The sequence below is a fragment of the Phanerochaete carnosa genome (assembly GCF_000300595.1).
Source record: "Phanerochaete carnosa HHB-10118-sp unplaced genomic scaffold PHACAscaffold_4, whole genome shotgun sequence".
Classification (NCBI taxonomy): Eukaryota; Fungi; Basidiomycota; class Agaricomycetes; order Polyporales; family Phanerochaetaceae; genus Phanerochaete; species Phanerochaete carnosa.
The window spans coordinates 330,385-344,576 of NW_006767631.1; the positions used below are offsets into that span (position 1 = coordinate 330,385).

Consider the following 14,192-nt stretch of genomic DNA (forward strand, 5'->3'; position numbering starts at 1 on the left):
TCGCGGTATTGTAGTCGTGGGATTTGCGTGGATACATGCGATTGGTAGCATCGATGAGATCGACGCCGACACCATCGTCGGGGATGTCTGGCTGAGGTTTGTACGGTAGGCCGAACGCGCCTGCCTGGAGGAGCGATTTCTTCCATGACTCGGGCACCTCGCGCCCCGACGGCAGAACGTCGGGGAGCAGCTCCTCGATCGATTTCGGTATCCGTGTTGACTGGTTTTGTTGCGGGCGGGGCGATTGGCTGAGTTTCGTAGGGCGAGCCGGCATAGTGATTATCGTGGTTTGAGAAGGAGGAGTGCGTCGTGGAATGTGACAGGAAGCAGGTGATATCTGTATGTCGTGAACTCTATCCCTTCGAGGTGACAATCTCGCCCAGTCTCATTGCAACATGTAATCACCAAACCGCCTCCCCGCGTCGCTGTATGTCGGATAATGTGCCACGTACAGGCGAGGGAAGCAGGTAGTGGCCAAAGAATGATAAAGGCGTAAATCAAGGGTGGCGCCCGTGAAACGTGACCTGCAAAGCACAAATACGTTTAGATTCGCATGTTTTCCACAGCACACGACCAGTTGTAACAATAGGCGATACAAACTACTACACATATCTATACATGACCCATTTAACTGAACAGCCAAGCCGAAACAACGTGGCGTAGGAGCCACGCAGAGACTGTCCGAACGATAGAACGGACGCGACACCATACGCCCGCGACCGAGCGTAGTCACCCGCTGACTTCGGTACCATTAACTTTAACGACAATTTTTACGGGAAATGGAGAGATCCCCTGGGCATTGGTGATGAGCGGGACGGCTGACCGACCGCGCTCAGAGGATGTATGCGTCAGCATACTTTGCAGACTCTTCGCCAGGGTAGAAGCAAGGTCTGCGTCGTATTTTTGACGTTCTGAATGGGGAGTTAGCAAAGCGCGATACATAGGAGAGGCGAGTCAGCCATACCTCTCTCAGGGATGGGCGGCCGGATTTCAGCGTTGACGACCCTTTCCGGCAGTTCATGAGCGAGACCACGGACGGCCACCAGGCGGCTTACCACTGTTCCCATGGCACCTCTTCCTGTAATGAGCTGCATAAGTATTGTCTTTATGGAGCCAACAGGCGGGATGCACTTCACTAATCAGAAACCATGACTTCCTGGGTCGCTTCTCCGAGAACGTCACAATGAACTGAAACATGGTCAATATGGCACCACTTACAGCTGAGATGAATGCACATACCTCGCCCCGCTTATTCACGTCACTCTCGACACCCTTCCAGAATGCGTCCACTTTTAGGTCGACGAGCTGTTTAATCTCAGGATCGTCTACGGCAGGCTGCCACGGACTTTAACGTGAGGGATAATCCTAGACAGCAAGCTAGCTCACCATGGATACATCTAGCACCTCTCGTATCTCCGGTTTCACTGTACCAAATAGTCGGTGGAACAGGATGGAGTGCAGTACGGCGGTGAGAACGTCCCTAGCCGTCCGCCGTTCAAGCGACTAGCTAGCATCGCTTCAGTTTCCCCATCCCGCATGCTGCTGGGCGGCTCACCAAGTCAATTTTGACAATTGGGTAGTTTGGGCTTGACATCGTCAGAGCGCAAGGAATGCGGTTATGAAAGCACAGAACTTGAAGGTCCAATATCCGCACGAGACACGGCATGTGCATGAGGGGCCATCTTATCTGCGATTTTCTCTTTGTGGAGTGCTAATCTGATATGCCTCGAGAGCACGTGCACTATGATTAACGGCACGTGAGCGCTCTCGTGTCAAAGTGGTTTTCCGGGTGACTGCCCGTCATGCGCGTCGACAACGACAAAAGTGTCCTGGCCGGGCCACTCCGCTGTGCGTACGGCCGTGAGATACTCCAGCAAACTTCTGACAGGATGGCGTGCAGGATTTTCTGCCCGTCGCCAGAACACGAAAGGCTGGATATCCCTCGCGAGGATGGCTGACGCTTCGGCGTACGTCTCGGCTGCTGCTGACCACCGGCGGAAGAAGAGTGCGTTGGACAAGGCAAGGGCGAACTATGTGCGTAATGCTTGCATATCTACTGCTTGCGATAAGCTGAAGGCCTGCAGCTTTGTAGTCAGCTGCGCCTCCGGTTGCAGTACGCAAAATTGAAGGTTGACCATGGTTGGGTGCGTTAGCCTCGCTTCATATTATTTTCTAGACCTGAGCTGTTATGTGTGCCGTTTTTTAGCAAACGCAAACTCTGAACGAAGTCGAAAACCTCTACTTCCGACACTCTCAGAGGCGGCGTCTTGCAGCGGCTTCGGCAAGCTTCAGTTTCTGTTCAACCTCATCGAACGGCCTGGGATCAACACCTTGTCTCCCCCTTGGTCTCTCGACTGCCCAGACGTCTGCGTCCAATCTGCCTACATCCAATACACTCGCTCAACAAAGTCGGCACGATAATGCCAACGCTGTTTCGGAATCTCCCCAAGTCTCTCCTTCAACAAACACGCCCACATCTTCACAAAGCCCAGGTGCGTCTAAGAATAGTGTGATCTCTACATGAAGCTCACGTCTACCGCCCTTTGCAGATACCCCGCCTGCCGGAGACTTACGGACATGTCCCGACAGTCCGAGCAAATCAGCAAGTCGGTCCACCCAAGAAATTACTTCAGCTACAACTGACGCTGACGCCGCGCTGCCCATAGCCGCGCTGAACCCATCGAAGGCTGCGCAGTCATACTACCCAAGCACATACAACACGCCCTCCGACGCCCCACCGTACACACCGAACCCATACGCACACTACCCCGCACGCGTCATGCAAGGCTACACACAAGCCGCACCTGAATACGGCATGTACAGCGCCAGCAACGGTGGGAGCACCGCATACTCTCCACACAACTACCTCGCGAAGGCATATGTCTCGAGCTCACCGTTCCCGATCAACATGCCCGCATCGCCGTCTGCGGGTGCAGGCGCGTTCGGGGGGACGAGCCAGGCGCTGACGTATGATTCTTTCTGGTCGACGCATGCAAGCTGGAATGTACACGCTGCGACTGCCGCGAGTAATGATCATAGCACATCGGCTGCCCCGAGCGGCGCCGTCGCGTCTGTTGTGCCTATCCCGGTGCCCACGAGTTCCAGCGAGGAATCACGAAATACTTCTTGTTAATCGATCTTTCCGGTTGGATTTACCACTGCATGCTACCCGTTTTGCACCGTTGCACGTATCATAATCACTTATTGTCATAATGATAGCCAAAGTCCAGAAATATCATAGTAAGAGACATAGTAAAGAGATCTGAAAAGCATCTACTCGTCTCCGCGACGCGCCAGGAAGACGCCAGCCTCGCTGTTCTTGCGCCTGAGCCCGCCAGAGAAGCCGACGCTCGGGAAGCCGTTCGGGGTATCAATGGTAATTACGGCCCCCGCATCTGCCGCAGCTGCCTCTTCTGTGAGTGGAGCCATGTCGTGAGCCGCAACCACCGGGAAGGACACAACTTGTGCAGGGGGAGAGGAAATCGACAGGGACTGCGAGGTGGTCGAGTTGTTGGACCGCTTCGATGACTTCTTCCTTCCAAGCTGCGGCTGCTGTTGTTGTTGGCTGACATAGGAATGATCGTGCTGCATCGAGTCCGTACCAGAGGTGCGCGATTGCGAGTCCGAGACAGAGCGGCTCATGGCACTCCCTCCTCGCTGACGCTTGGCATAGACATCAGCGCCGAAATCAGCGCCATCTACGTCCGCTTCTTCGTGCACATAGGGCGATACCGCTGGGGCATGTTCGAATGGCCCATATTCATCGGAATAGTCGGACGATGAGAACGCATCCGTATTGGGGGACGCAACATACGACGGTCCACTCCCCTGAAACAACACGTAAGACAAGAGCTTGCAGAGCGGGTAAAGCACACTTACAGGAAACCCTTCGAATTCGTTCTGGTTTCTGTCCAGTGCGAGGGCAAGCGCAGCCTCCCTGGCAGCCTTTTTCTCTCGCCTCCGCCTCCTCCTCTCTTCTTTTGCCAGCCTCCCCGTTTCCCGCTGAGCAGCTCCTTCTGCGGCACGTGTCGCGGATAGCTGAGCTATGGCCGATGGGTCCAGCGGCGCAGCATCTGAGTCCAGCGTCGACGCAGAGATCGTGCGTGAGCGCGATCTGCGATACGTGTCATCGTCCTCATCTTCAGACAGCTGGATCGGGGGCTTTCCAAATAGGTCGAAGCCGAAGAGTCTAATGCTCTTGTGCGGCTTGCGTCGCTTGCGCCTGCGCGTGTCGTCGCGGCCGACATTTGAGTGCAATGAGAGTGTTTCGACATCATCCGTGTCTTGCAGTAGGCCCTCGAGCTCGTCAGCGCGGGCGCGGGGGACGTAGTCTGGCCCGCGTGAGCTGAAGTGGTGGTTGTGCTGCTGCTCCTCGTCCTCGTCCTCGTCCCGCCGCGGTTGGAGGCATGTGAGACACGGCGCAAACGCTGCGCGCAGATTATCTGTCCACGAGAACCGCTCCATGCTTGCGTGGCACGCACGAGTGCACGCTGGTCGTAGGAGGACAGAGGGTGGGATCGAAGATGCGGAAAAGACATGAGGCTCCGGCACTGCGTGAATGATGACCGGTATGCGGGGACGCCGAGAAATAGATATTAATTTCTTGATAAAATCTATTTCGGGGCTTATCATATTTGAACGCCTAATAAATGGCGCATCAATCCCGCCATCATCACAATATATCTTGAACTCAATCTATTTCTATGCCCATATTTCACGAGCCCAGAACAATTGTAGATTCTTGCCATATCGACAATCTAAAGGATCTCTACGCTGCAGTGCAGCGTGGTATAAAAACCAACACACGATTCCGGACATGCTCTGTCAGTGGATATACTGCCTCTCAAAATATATAATCTCACAGCTGGCCCTCATGTGCGAGTAGAGGCCGTGGCTCGGACTTGCTGCCCGTTCATTTGATCTCCAGTGGGCGCACAGTGTATGACAGTCATAACCAGAGGCCGCTGCCCTGGAGACGAACCGTCTTTTAAATTTTTTCACAGTAGTGGACATTTCAGTGTTATCGGTCTCAGCGGACGGACCAAAGCAGCCGTTCCTGCATGCCAAGTCATGCCTACCGTTGTGCCACAAGCACGTGACGGCGTAGTAAATTTGTACGTCTCCGTCTTTTGTTCTGGTGTTGAAATTCAACGTTAGCTCACCAGAGCACCAGCGCAGGGCCTCTGGTGTGTTGACAGCTTAATGATCTGACATTCTGTTCACGGAACCTGCAGCTTTTGGGTCATTTCTTCAACATCTGCTGCTACGGCGTTCTCTCCACCCAAGTTTGTAAGTAGCCCTAGCATCATCTTCGCCGGTTCAGCTCGAGCTCTTACTTCACATCAATTTAAAGACTTGTACTATCTCGCGTTCCCAAGAGACAAACGTTTAGTAAAGGCGGTCGTCTACACTCTGTACATGTTCGAGAGCTGTCAGACAGCATTGTTGATTTCGTCTGCGTTCCAGGCATTCGCGGCACATTATGGAGACGAGGCAGCTCTTGCTTCTGTGCACATCGATGGGTTTACGATTCCAATGCTATCGGGCATAGGTCAGGACCATACTCTTCTCCCAAATTATATGCCGGTAGCTTACTACCTTTCGCCAGTGAGCTGCATTGTGCAGATGTTTTATGCGCGCCGAACCACGATTTTATCGAGCTCCAAGTTTTTGGGACTCGTAATAGCCTCCGTATGTTGTGGCCCTGGTATTAGAGATACTGGTCTGAGCTAGTACAGCTCTCCGCTTTACAGGTGACCGCGGCTATCGTCATAGGCATCCAGATGAGCGTGCTCCAGACCGCCAATGACTTGGCGTCCACGGCCCCAGTCAGCTCCAGTGTGAGTCTTCTCATGCGATGTTAATTTCTATTATCACTCAGCGTTTCTATGTTAGATATGGTCCGGTGCGAGCGCGCTGTGCGACTGTGTCATCGCCACATCCACGACATGGCTAGTACGACATTTATCTCTCCCAAAGACCTCTAACCAAGATGGGCGACAGCTCTTGCGAGCAGACGTGCAGTTTCCCATGACGAAAACCGTGATTACCAGAATGATCCGTATTGTGATCGAGACAGGAACTCTGACTGGTACGTCCACTCCGGCTTTCCCGTAACCCGCTCTAACTTCGGCAAACCTCTATCCGTGGCAGCCACAGTCGCAATAGTCAACCTGGTGCTCTTCTTCGCTTTCCCAACCGAGGGCTACTACTCTTGCGGTGTCCTCGTGATCGCGAAGCTGTACTCGACGTCGCTCCTCGTGCTTCTCAACAGTCGCATGCGCATCGTCGGGAGCCGCAATGAGTACGTGTGTGCCGAGGAGACTTGGATCCCATCTGGAGAGGAGGTGCCATCGCGCAGGATCGGCCCGTTTACAAGTGCTTCCCAGCTGGGCCTTATCGCCGTCGGTGAACTGCCGCCGCAGCCCGGATCGCCTCCAGAAACTCATCAAGACGACCGTTCGGTAAGTCTCGCCGTTTGTATATCTTGGAAAATTAGTCTAATACTAGTCGATATGTCTCACAAGAAGCCTGACGGTATTCTTTCCTCTGCGTCCCATCGCAGCTTGACAAAAACCTCGTGACAAAATATAGCGCAAGTGTATCTTCGACATCTTTCTTGTGTACCCTGGAGTAGCCCAGGTCGTTGTGATAGCGTCAGATCAATGCTACATTTCCGTAGACATATGTTACATCAAGCACGAAGCGATACATCGAGCTAAGGCGGCGTAAACGACGATCTCTTTTTACAAGCACTGCGAGTAGTAAGCTGTGCAGACGCTTGATCAGCCTTCTGCGAAAGCAATTCAAAGAGTGATGCTCACGGTTGACGACAGTGCAAGTTGAGCCGGAGGCGCAAATGGTGGCGCCAGTGTATCCCTGGCCACCGCACTGGCCGTACTGAGCGACGGTGGGCCCTGTCGGGGCCGAGGTTGGGGTGCTGCTGGGGGAGGACGCCTGCGGAACAATGTTTTAGTTGGAGGAGGCCGACGTCAACTGATCAGGTTTACTCACGGGCACGGAGACGGTAGGGGTGCTGCTCGGTGGGGGAGCGGGAGCGCCGGTGCCAGAGCCGTAGAGCGGAGGGCCGGGGATGATGTAAGTGGTCTCCGTCTGCGCAGCGTTGCTGTAGACGTCGATGTCGACTGTATGTGCCAACGCAAGTCAGAAATCGATGCGCTCGCGTGGACAGGAAGTGTACTCACGGCCCGGGTCGGTGCTGCTGTAGGCACCAGGGAAGGTGACGAGCTCATCGGTGGTCGGCGCTTGGTTGCCTCCGCCGGTAATCTGAATCTGCGCACACTCGGGGTAGAATTGCTAGAGGAGTTCGTCAGTCTCTAGATAGTCAACGGTACGTGGGGAATTTACGCACAGCTGGGAGGGAGTGCAGGGCGATCGTCTCGAAGCGGATGAGGTAGTTGCCGGAGGGGACCGTGCTTGGGATCGTTGTCGTCCAGCTCGAGTTGTCGGCGATCATCTGGCCATCGGCCCAGGAGCCGCTGAAGACAGTGCCGGAGAGGAGACCGGCCTCGTCGATCTTGAACCACTGGAGGCTGTCGGAGTTGACGCCGGTGCAGGTCGAGCCGGGGCATTGCGCGAGATACGTCAGCTGTCACGGGCAGAATCCATCAGCTTCAACTTAGGTCCGCTCGACGAAATTGCATACCATGGGGCCAATGGCATGAGGCCAGGGGCTGTTCCAGTAAGCAGTAATAGCAGAACCAGCAGCGACGGTCGCGGTAAGTTGGAGAGCGCTAGAGGTACCGTCGTCGTTGCAAGACAAGGTGGGGTCGGTAGGGTCAGTGATTGGGTTGCTAATGGCGAATAGTCAGTAAAATATCCTTGCGGGCTGCACAACCAAACTCACTAGGTCGACCAAGGGCGTTCAATGCTGGTCTGACCATCGGGGGAGTTGTAGGGAGCCCTGATCAGGGATCAGATTTGACGCTCCTTGAATGGAACGTGGTTACACACCATCCCTGGTACCAGTTGCCCGCGTTCGAGTACGCCAGAACACCACCGTGAGCGAAGACGGTGGGGAGCGCAGAAGAGGCGAGAGCGACGAGAGCGGCGAAGGCAAACATCTTTCGGCTAGTGCTTGGGAGCTGAGGCGACTTGTCCTGGTCTGAGGAATTGGCCGATGCTGAAGGCAAGCCTTATATATACCATCGAGCATAAGGCGTCCACGCAGATGTCGTGTCAACATTTGCATTGATTCCCTCGGTTATTGGCCGCTGCAACGGATATTCTACGGGATGCATCAATTGCCATAAGCATGTCGGACACAAGGTCCTGAAGCGTTGTTGTTCACTATCACTTTCACGAGGGGTCAAAGAAAACGTGCCGAAAGTCAGAAGAACTCTTGCCTTTGCACGGCACGGTAGAAAGTCGCTTCTCCACAGCCTATCCACGAGTTCACAAAAATAGTCTTGATCCGCAGGACAATATCGATTGCGAGAAAGAGCCTATTAGTGTCCAACTTCGGAAAGTTCTGATGTAGGCGAGGATCCGGGGTAGCGTGGGGTGAAAGCGCAAATAGGAGGCCAACGCTCTAAAATGTGTATCTTGTATATTTGACATCCAGGCTGTTGATACGCGTGCATTCAGTGAGATAGACGTTACTATTCTGAATTACGGAAGAGACAGGTGCTCTAGTTCGGGCGAGGCTTAGGATACATTCACTGTGAAGAATCGGGCAATTACCGCGTAAACTGCCGTAGTTCTTGAGTTCCTCTCGTCGCGAAGAAGAGATGATCCTTGAGCGATAGTCCGGTGACATGCGCCTTCCACCGGACATGACGCCGGATCTGTCGTCGGCATGAATTCGGTTCAATTTTTCACGAGGACGGGCGTACACGTTGACATGTGGCTTCACTGACTGGCTATACGAGATTTCAGCAGAGATGGTATCGTTCATCCAGCAGAGGATGGAGCGTACCTGAGCGTACCTAGCGCACTGTATTCTGCCGAACTTCTGGAACCCATGCGGCAGTGGGTGTTGTTGACTATCTGGTTCGCTCCGGCGCTAGATTCACATAGCCAACATTCCGCGTATGAACCTGGGGCGAGCTGGGCAGCTATCTCCTCGAAAACTATGGCGATGCTGGCAGAGACGAACAGGGACTTTCTTGAGACAGTTTGATGGCGCTTGCGATTCCACCCAGGGCTCCCACGCCACGTGTCCTCGCTCTTAACAAGATATTCTCTGATATATCGACCTCTTGGAGGTCCTTTCTCAAGATGCCGCTGTAGAGCACAGGCGTAAAAGTATCAACAGGAGCTCACGTTATGCGCTATTCAGTCCCACAGCCAAATCTTCGATGATGTCGTATCATTCTGCAAACTTCGGGCCCGTACGGATTGTAGCGCGAAATCTAACACATCATAAGCACTACTCACGCGCGAGTGTCCAAATTATGAGTGAGAATATCGGTTTGCAGCCAAGCAAACAGAGTGGATAGGCTCAGTAGCATTATACCAGGGAAGTGCTGTCTTCTGAGGCTTCACTCTTCGCTCTGCCGGACGTGCAACCGTACACCTTATAGCGGCTGTGATACCTAGAGGGAGGAAGGTCGGCGGAATGTAGTTGTGGAACCAACCTAACTTACCGGCTCTCAAACTCTATCTCTTGAACTGTGCACCACTGTCGCTGACGATATTCCGCCCTTGGTATCCGCGACAATAGAAGATTTAACTCCTTCACAGGTACACAGTGTCGATATTGTGAAGGCGCGGTAGATACTGTCAGGGTCATTCGGCACGTCGGTAGCTCATAGGGTCTGGAGTAGCACGCCCGTTTGAACAACCCGTAGCTAGAATCGAGGGGCTGGGCGAGTAGTGGGTATTATGAATATGAATTGCCGAGGAGACGATGCAGCAATGTGCCTGTGCCGTGTATACAGCGAGCTTTCGTTCTAATTCTCCAGGTCGGTGCTGGACGAGTAGGTGTACTAGTCCTTGGAAATGATCATGTTCTGAGGGCTCCACTCAACGCAGCAGCGCATAGCACATAGCCGGTGAACAGCTTGAGAAAGCGACGTAACACGACGGCTCCCAGATGTCCAGAGTATTGGAAGGGTATCCGTGTGCAAGTGATGTTGTGTTCTTCGTCAGATGCGGCGGCGAACGTCGTACGCCGGACCTGACTTGACCTCAGCTACAACACACGGAGTAGCTGAATGCTGACTTACAGGATGATGTTGTCACTTTGCCACGACTCCAGATACGTCTCTCATTCTTTATTCAGAACTGGCGTGCCTCCGCGCCCGCTGACCGAGTTCGAAGGGCTGAACGATAGCGGCGGGGTTCTTCACCAGGGACAAGCGGTCTGCGTATACAGCGAGAGCAAGGTCTGTCTCTGAGCTATTCGTCGACATGATAGGTCTTACGAGCCACCATTCGCATCGTCGCGCGGCTCTGTGGGTGGCTCGGTTGGTGAGTAGTTCGCGGTTCATGAACGTTCAAGTTCAAGCTGTAGGCGCCGAGACTGGGGCAAGCGTCTGCCCCTGAGAGACTACTTAGTAGCTGGGGCCTCATAGTACGCCAAAATTACAACAGTTCGATTCAGCACCAAAGCTAGGTAGCCCGCGATTAGTGATCATTGGCGGTCATATATAGCTCGATTGCACAATGAATATATGTGCCATTCGGTAATCAACAGAAAAGATATCTGAAAACTTGAATACATCACAAGAACATCGTAGCTGAGCCTCGGAGGCTTTACATTCTAGCCAGACACGTACCTTCTGAACATGTACTGCCCGATGGTCGAACCAGCCTGAGGTCTTGATGCTGGAGCGATGCTACCTCCCCCTTGGTTCGTTTTGGAGAGCGTTAAGGGATCCGATTGCGCCATCGTCCGCTGTACAATGCCCTCCTGCAGCGCATCTGCAGAACAACAAAGGCCATTAACGTCTCCCTCGAGATTCCTCTCCAACTGCTCGCTATCTAGAGGTTCCCCGATATTTCCAAGAAGAGTAGAGGATATCCGGAAGCTCATCGAATAACGAGAGCGGTGCCTTGCGTCTCGGCTACCAATCCCCGAGAGGTACAACGGGCTTACACTCAGCTTGTCCCACAGGTACAATCAAAGAAATTGCACCGAACAGCATGAGCCACCGAACGCTTAGCAAGAGCAGTGAAGTGGCCGTTAACTTTCTCCTCCATACCACATCAATTTCCTGGTCGAGGGTTATAAGGAACTCGTATATGACTGAGCCTAGCGAGGAGATTAATGAGACCACTTATGGCGGAGTTTGATGACCCCAATATATACCCGTTACCGAGTATCCCACATAGCTCCGTGTCAAACTACGCACATGCGAAAGCCATCAGCGAAAGGCCGGGAATCTGCTAAGAAAGAGAAAGAGCGTAGAATTCTTGTAGCTCTTGGCTCATGCTGTCATTCAACTGTGCCATGTCGTCTGCAATAAGGAGGTGCAGGGAAGTCAGTGTAGAGAGAGGAGTTCGCCGGCAAGCCATATATATTGCGGCATATATGCTCCCCGGTGCAGAAGGAGTTAGCTCGTACCACCAATTTTCAACAGCCATTGGTAGTGATGGTCTGTAACGAGGCATCAGATGCATGTGTCGCCTTGAGCGAGACCTGCAGCTTGACATAGCTTTGCTTCAGTTTGAGGAATACATACAATCGCGAGCCAGCACTTGCACGGACTACGACTCAGTTGAGGCATGTTTCCATCTCAGCAGCCAGCCCCATGCCGACCATCAACATGCCGGCTCAGTTGCTTCAGTCATTCAGCTTTCTAAAATCCCGCGATGACAATTTCGAGTGTAATGATCATCTTACGGAGAGGAATGCATCCGAGGGTCGCTATGGCTCCGCCTTGGCCGCTCTCATGCTTCGCCAGGCTACTATCACTATTCAGCCTTTCAGAGGGGGTGCATACCAACTGATCGGCGGCACACATCCCCTGTGCACACATGCAACAAAGATTTATCGATCAGCAACCGCCCGTAATCGGACCGAGCTAGCGGACACCGGGTATGCGGACACCGTGCGACAGCCTTCGCGCATCTGACGCTCGCTCAATTGAGTTCAGCGATGGCTCTAGCATACGAGCTGGGTGTGCGACCGTTCACAGCCCGGAGCCATCTACTGAGGCTCACGACGAGAGCATTTGAATAGAGCTCCGCCATCGTGAGCATGGCGCAGGCGTAGTACGCAGGGTGTGGCTGCTGCGCGAAGAGTTAAAGATCCATCGAGTGTTGCTATAAACGCTGTGTTGTCATCGTTGAGAAGTACCAGTTATGAGAGCATCACGGTCATGCACAGGAGCCGTCGACGTACATCAGATGCCATCACGGCAGGGAAACTTGATGCTGCGGCGTCATGGTGCTACAGTTCCACAAACGTCCTACAAATGGCACTTTAAACGCAAGCACCCATCAGTTATGCATCTCCAAACAGATTTTTCGGAGTACAAACTCCACAGATCTGAAGAGACGTGGTGGGCCATGCGAAGGCCAGAACCGGGATCCTTTGTCAAAGTGACCGGGTACAGCCAGCCCAGCAGAGGCGCTGATATCGCTGCATGTTAACACTATTGTTGATAACATACCACACAAGAATCTCCTCGAAAGAATTTCGAGTGGAGAAGACGGTATACCGTGTGCAGAGTGAGTACTTTACTCACCGACAACCGCCTTTCAAACGTTTGGATGCGTTGGGCGAGGGATTGTACTCGACCGCAGCCCGCATTCACATAAAAAGAAATCGAATGGCTTGAGGATTACTCAGTCGTCGATTTGACTCGTCGTAGACACTGGCTCGCTGTTTCAATACAAGAGGATCCGACGCTTATCCTAAATCACGTGAAGATTTCGGCTGTAACCGAGCGCCACAAAGCGAGCGTCGCTCATTTCTTTTGTCTCATCTTCGCCACTAAACCTGACCGCCGCACCATATCACGAGCCATAATATGGTGTAGTCTTGTGATTTGATGGATTTGGGGCACGTGTCTGCCATTTTCACGCTCGCTTACCCTTCTAGGCTACGTCGAGCCAAGCCTTGAGCCCGGCCCAAGCTGTGGACTTGCCTACAATGTGGTGAGTATTTCAATACTACAAGAAGTGAATCTAGCTGCATGTAGTAGGTTACTGTTACATGTACTTACCAAATCACAGCCACCAGAAGGCATACAGCCGCGCAACAAGTCAAGTAGCGACGCGGTCCACGAGTGGAAGCCCACAGCAGATGTCGGGTAGTGGCGCACAATGGCACTCAGCGGAGACCGTCGTGTCCAGGAGATCAATATCTCCTCCGGTATGTACATGCTATGTAACTCCCATTTTTCTGAATTCGGGGAACAGCAACAGAGCTGGTGCACCCAAACCTGGGCTTCCGTGCTAGGCTTAGTGGTTGAGGGTTCGGTCCGGTCCAGTCTTTTTAAAAAATTGGGTAGGACCAGGACTCAGACTGGTCAAGGACCAGCATCTGTTTGTGCAGGACCGGACCAAGACTGGGTCCTGGTCCTGTACAGTCCTCCGTGCAGTCCTGGACCGGTCATAACCAGTCTAGGACCAAATGCGGTCTTAGACCGATTCAGACCAGCTCAGACCAGTCCTACCCTGATAAATATGACACAAATAAACAAATTTTGATTTTGAACTGCATGTACAGGTAGACTAGCAGTATACTAAGCTAATTTCTGGACAAATCAGTTTTGAGACCACACTACTCAGCCTAATGAGTCAAAGAGAAGACGGTATGTGAGTCTCAAGAAGGCCAGAAGAGTGTACCAGATGCCTATCTCAGAAGTGCTATATACCATTCATGCATTGCCAGACTGTCTTTATGTACTGTAAGGCATCACAGAAATACTGTTGCGTAGAGTCTGATATTGAGGGAGTGTTTGACATGGCTGAATATTTGATGAACTCAAAGGCAGGAGCTCAAAAAAATAGCCACAGCTGTGGTCTGTGTTGTTAAGGTTCAAGAGAGGTATTTGGCAGGTAGACAGCTACTTCACGTTATGTCATACATATGAATGAAAGGCAATATTGTATATGGGCAAATATAGGTAAACAATGTGCGCACAAGGCACCAGTGAACACTGTACACTTAAAAATCAAAACAAATATTCAGCTAGTGATATACAGGCACAGCTTGAGCTTAAAGCCCAGGATTGGGCCCATGGCAATGTTGGGCTGAGTCCTGACCCCAAGCCTGA

General features: G+C 52.7%; 3 protein-coding genes across 3 annotated transcripts; all 3 read right to left on the bottom strand.

The window, feature by feature from the left end:
- Positions 1–530: 530 nt before the first annotated feature.
- Positions 531–1,594, bottom strand: PHACADRAFT_172060 (uncharacterized protein; the record flags this gene model as incomplete). The annotated part of the gene is made up of 7 exons (XM_007394113.1): positions 531–911; positions 965–1,005; positions 1,056–1,078; positions 1,132–1,188; positions 1,240–1,335; positions 1,387–1,503; positions 1,556–1,594. The coding sequence occupies 7 exons, from the start codon at positions 1,592–1,594 to the stop codon at positions 730–732; spliced, it is 555 nt and encodes a 184-aa protein (XP_007394175.1). The 3' UTR covers positions 531–729.
- Positions 1,595–2,528: 934 nt separating this feature from the next.
- Positions 2,529–4,529, bottom strand: PHACADRAFT_253390 (uncharacterized protein). Its single transcript, XM_007394114.1, has one exon. It carries the CDS (start codon positions 4,462–4,464, stop codon positions 3,274–3,276), a length of 1,191 nt encoding a protein of 396 aa, XP_007394176.1. The 5' UTR covers positions 4,465–4,529; the 3' UTR covers positions 2,529–3,273.
- A 705-nt stretch (positions 4,530–5,234) lies between these two features.
- Positions 5,235–8,111, bottom strand: PHACADRAFT_253391 (glycoside hydrolase family 61 protein). Its single transcript, XM_007394115.1, has 15 exons — positions 7,975–8,111; positions 7,868–7,924; positions 7,667–7,814; positions 7,373–7,609; positions 7,206–7,317; positions 7,015–7,145; positions 6,825–6,957; positions 6,528–6,769; positions 6,154–6,464; positions 6,004–6,091; positions 5,896–5,955; positions 5,739–5,840; positions 5,609–5,691; positions 5,354–5,551; positions 5,235–5,289 (listed from the first exon to the last, which is right to left on the bottom strand). Exons 1-8 carry the CDS (start codon positions 8,082–8,084, stop codon positions 6,747–6,749), a joined length of 951 nt encoding a protein of 316 aa, XP_007394177.1. The 5' UTR covers positions 8,085–8,111; the 3' UTR covers positions 5,235–5,289; positions 5,354–5,551; positions 5,609–5,691; positions 5,739–5,840; positions 5,896–5,955; positions 6,004–6,091; positions 6,154–6,464; positions 6,528–6,746.
- Between the last annotated feature and the right edge of the window lie 6,081 nt (positions 8,112–14,192).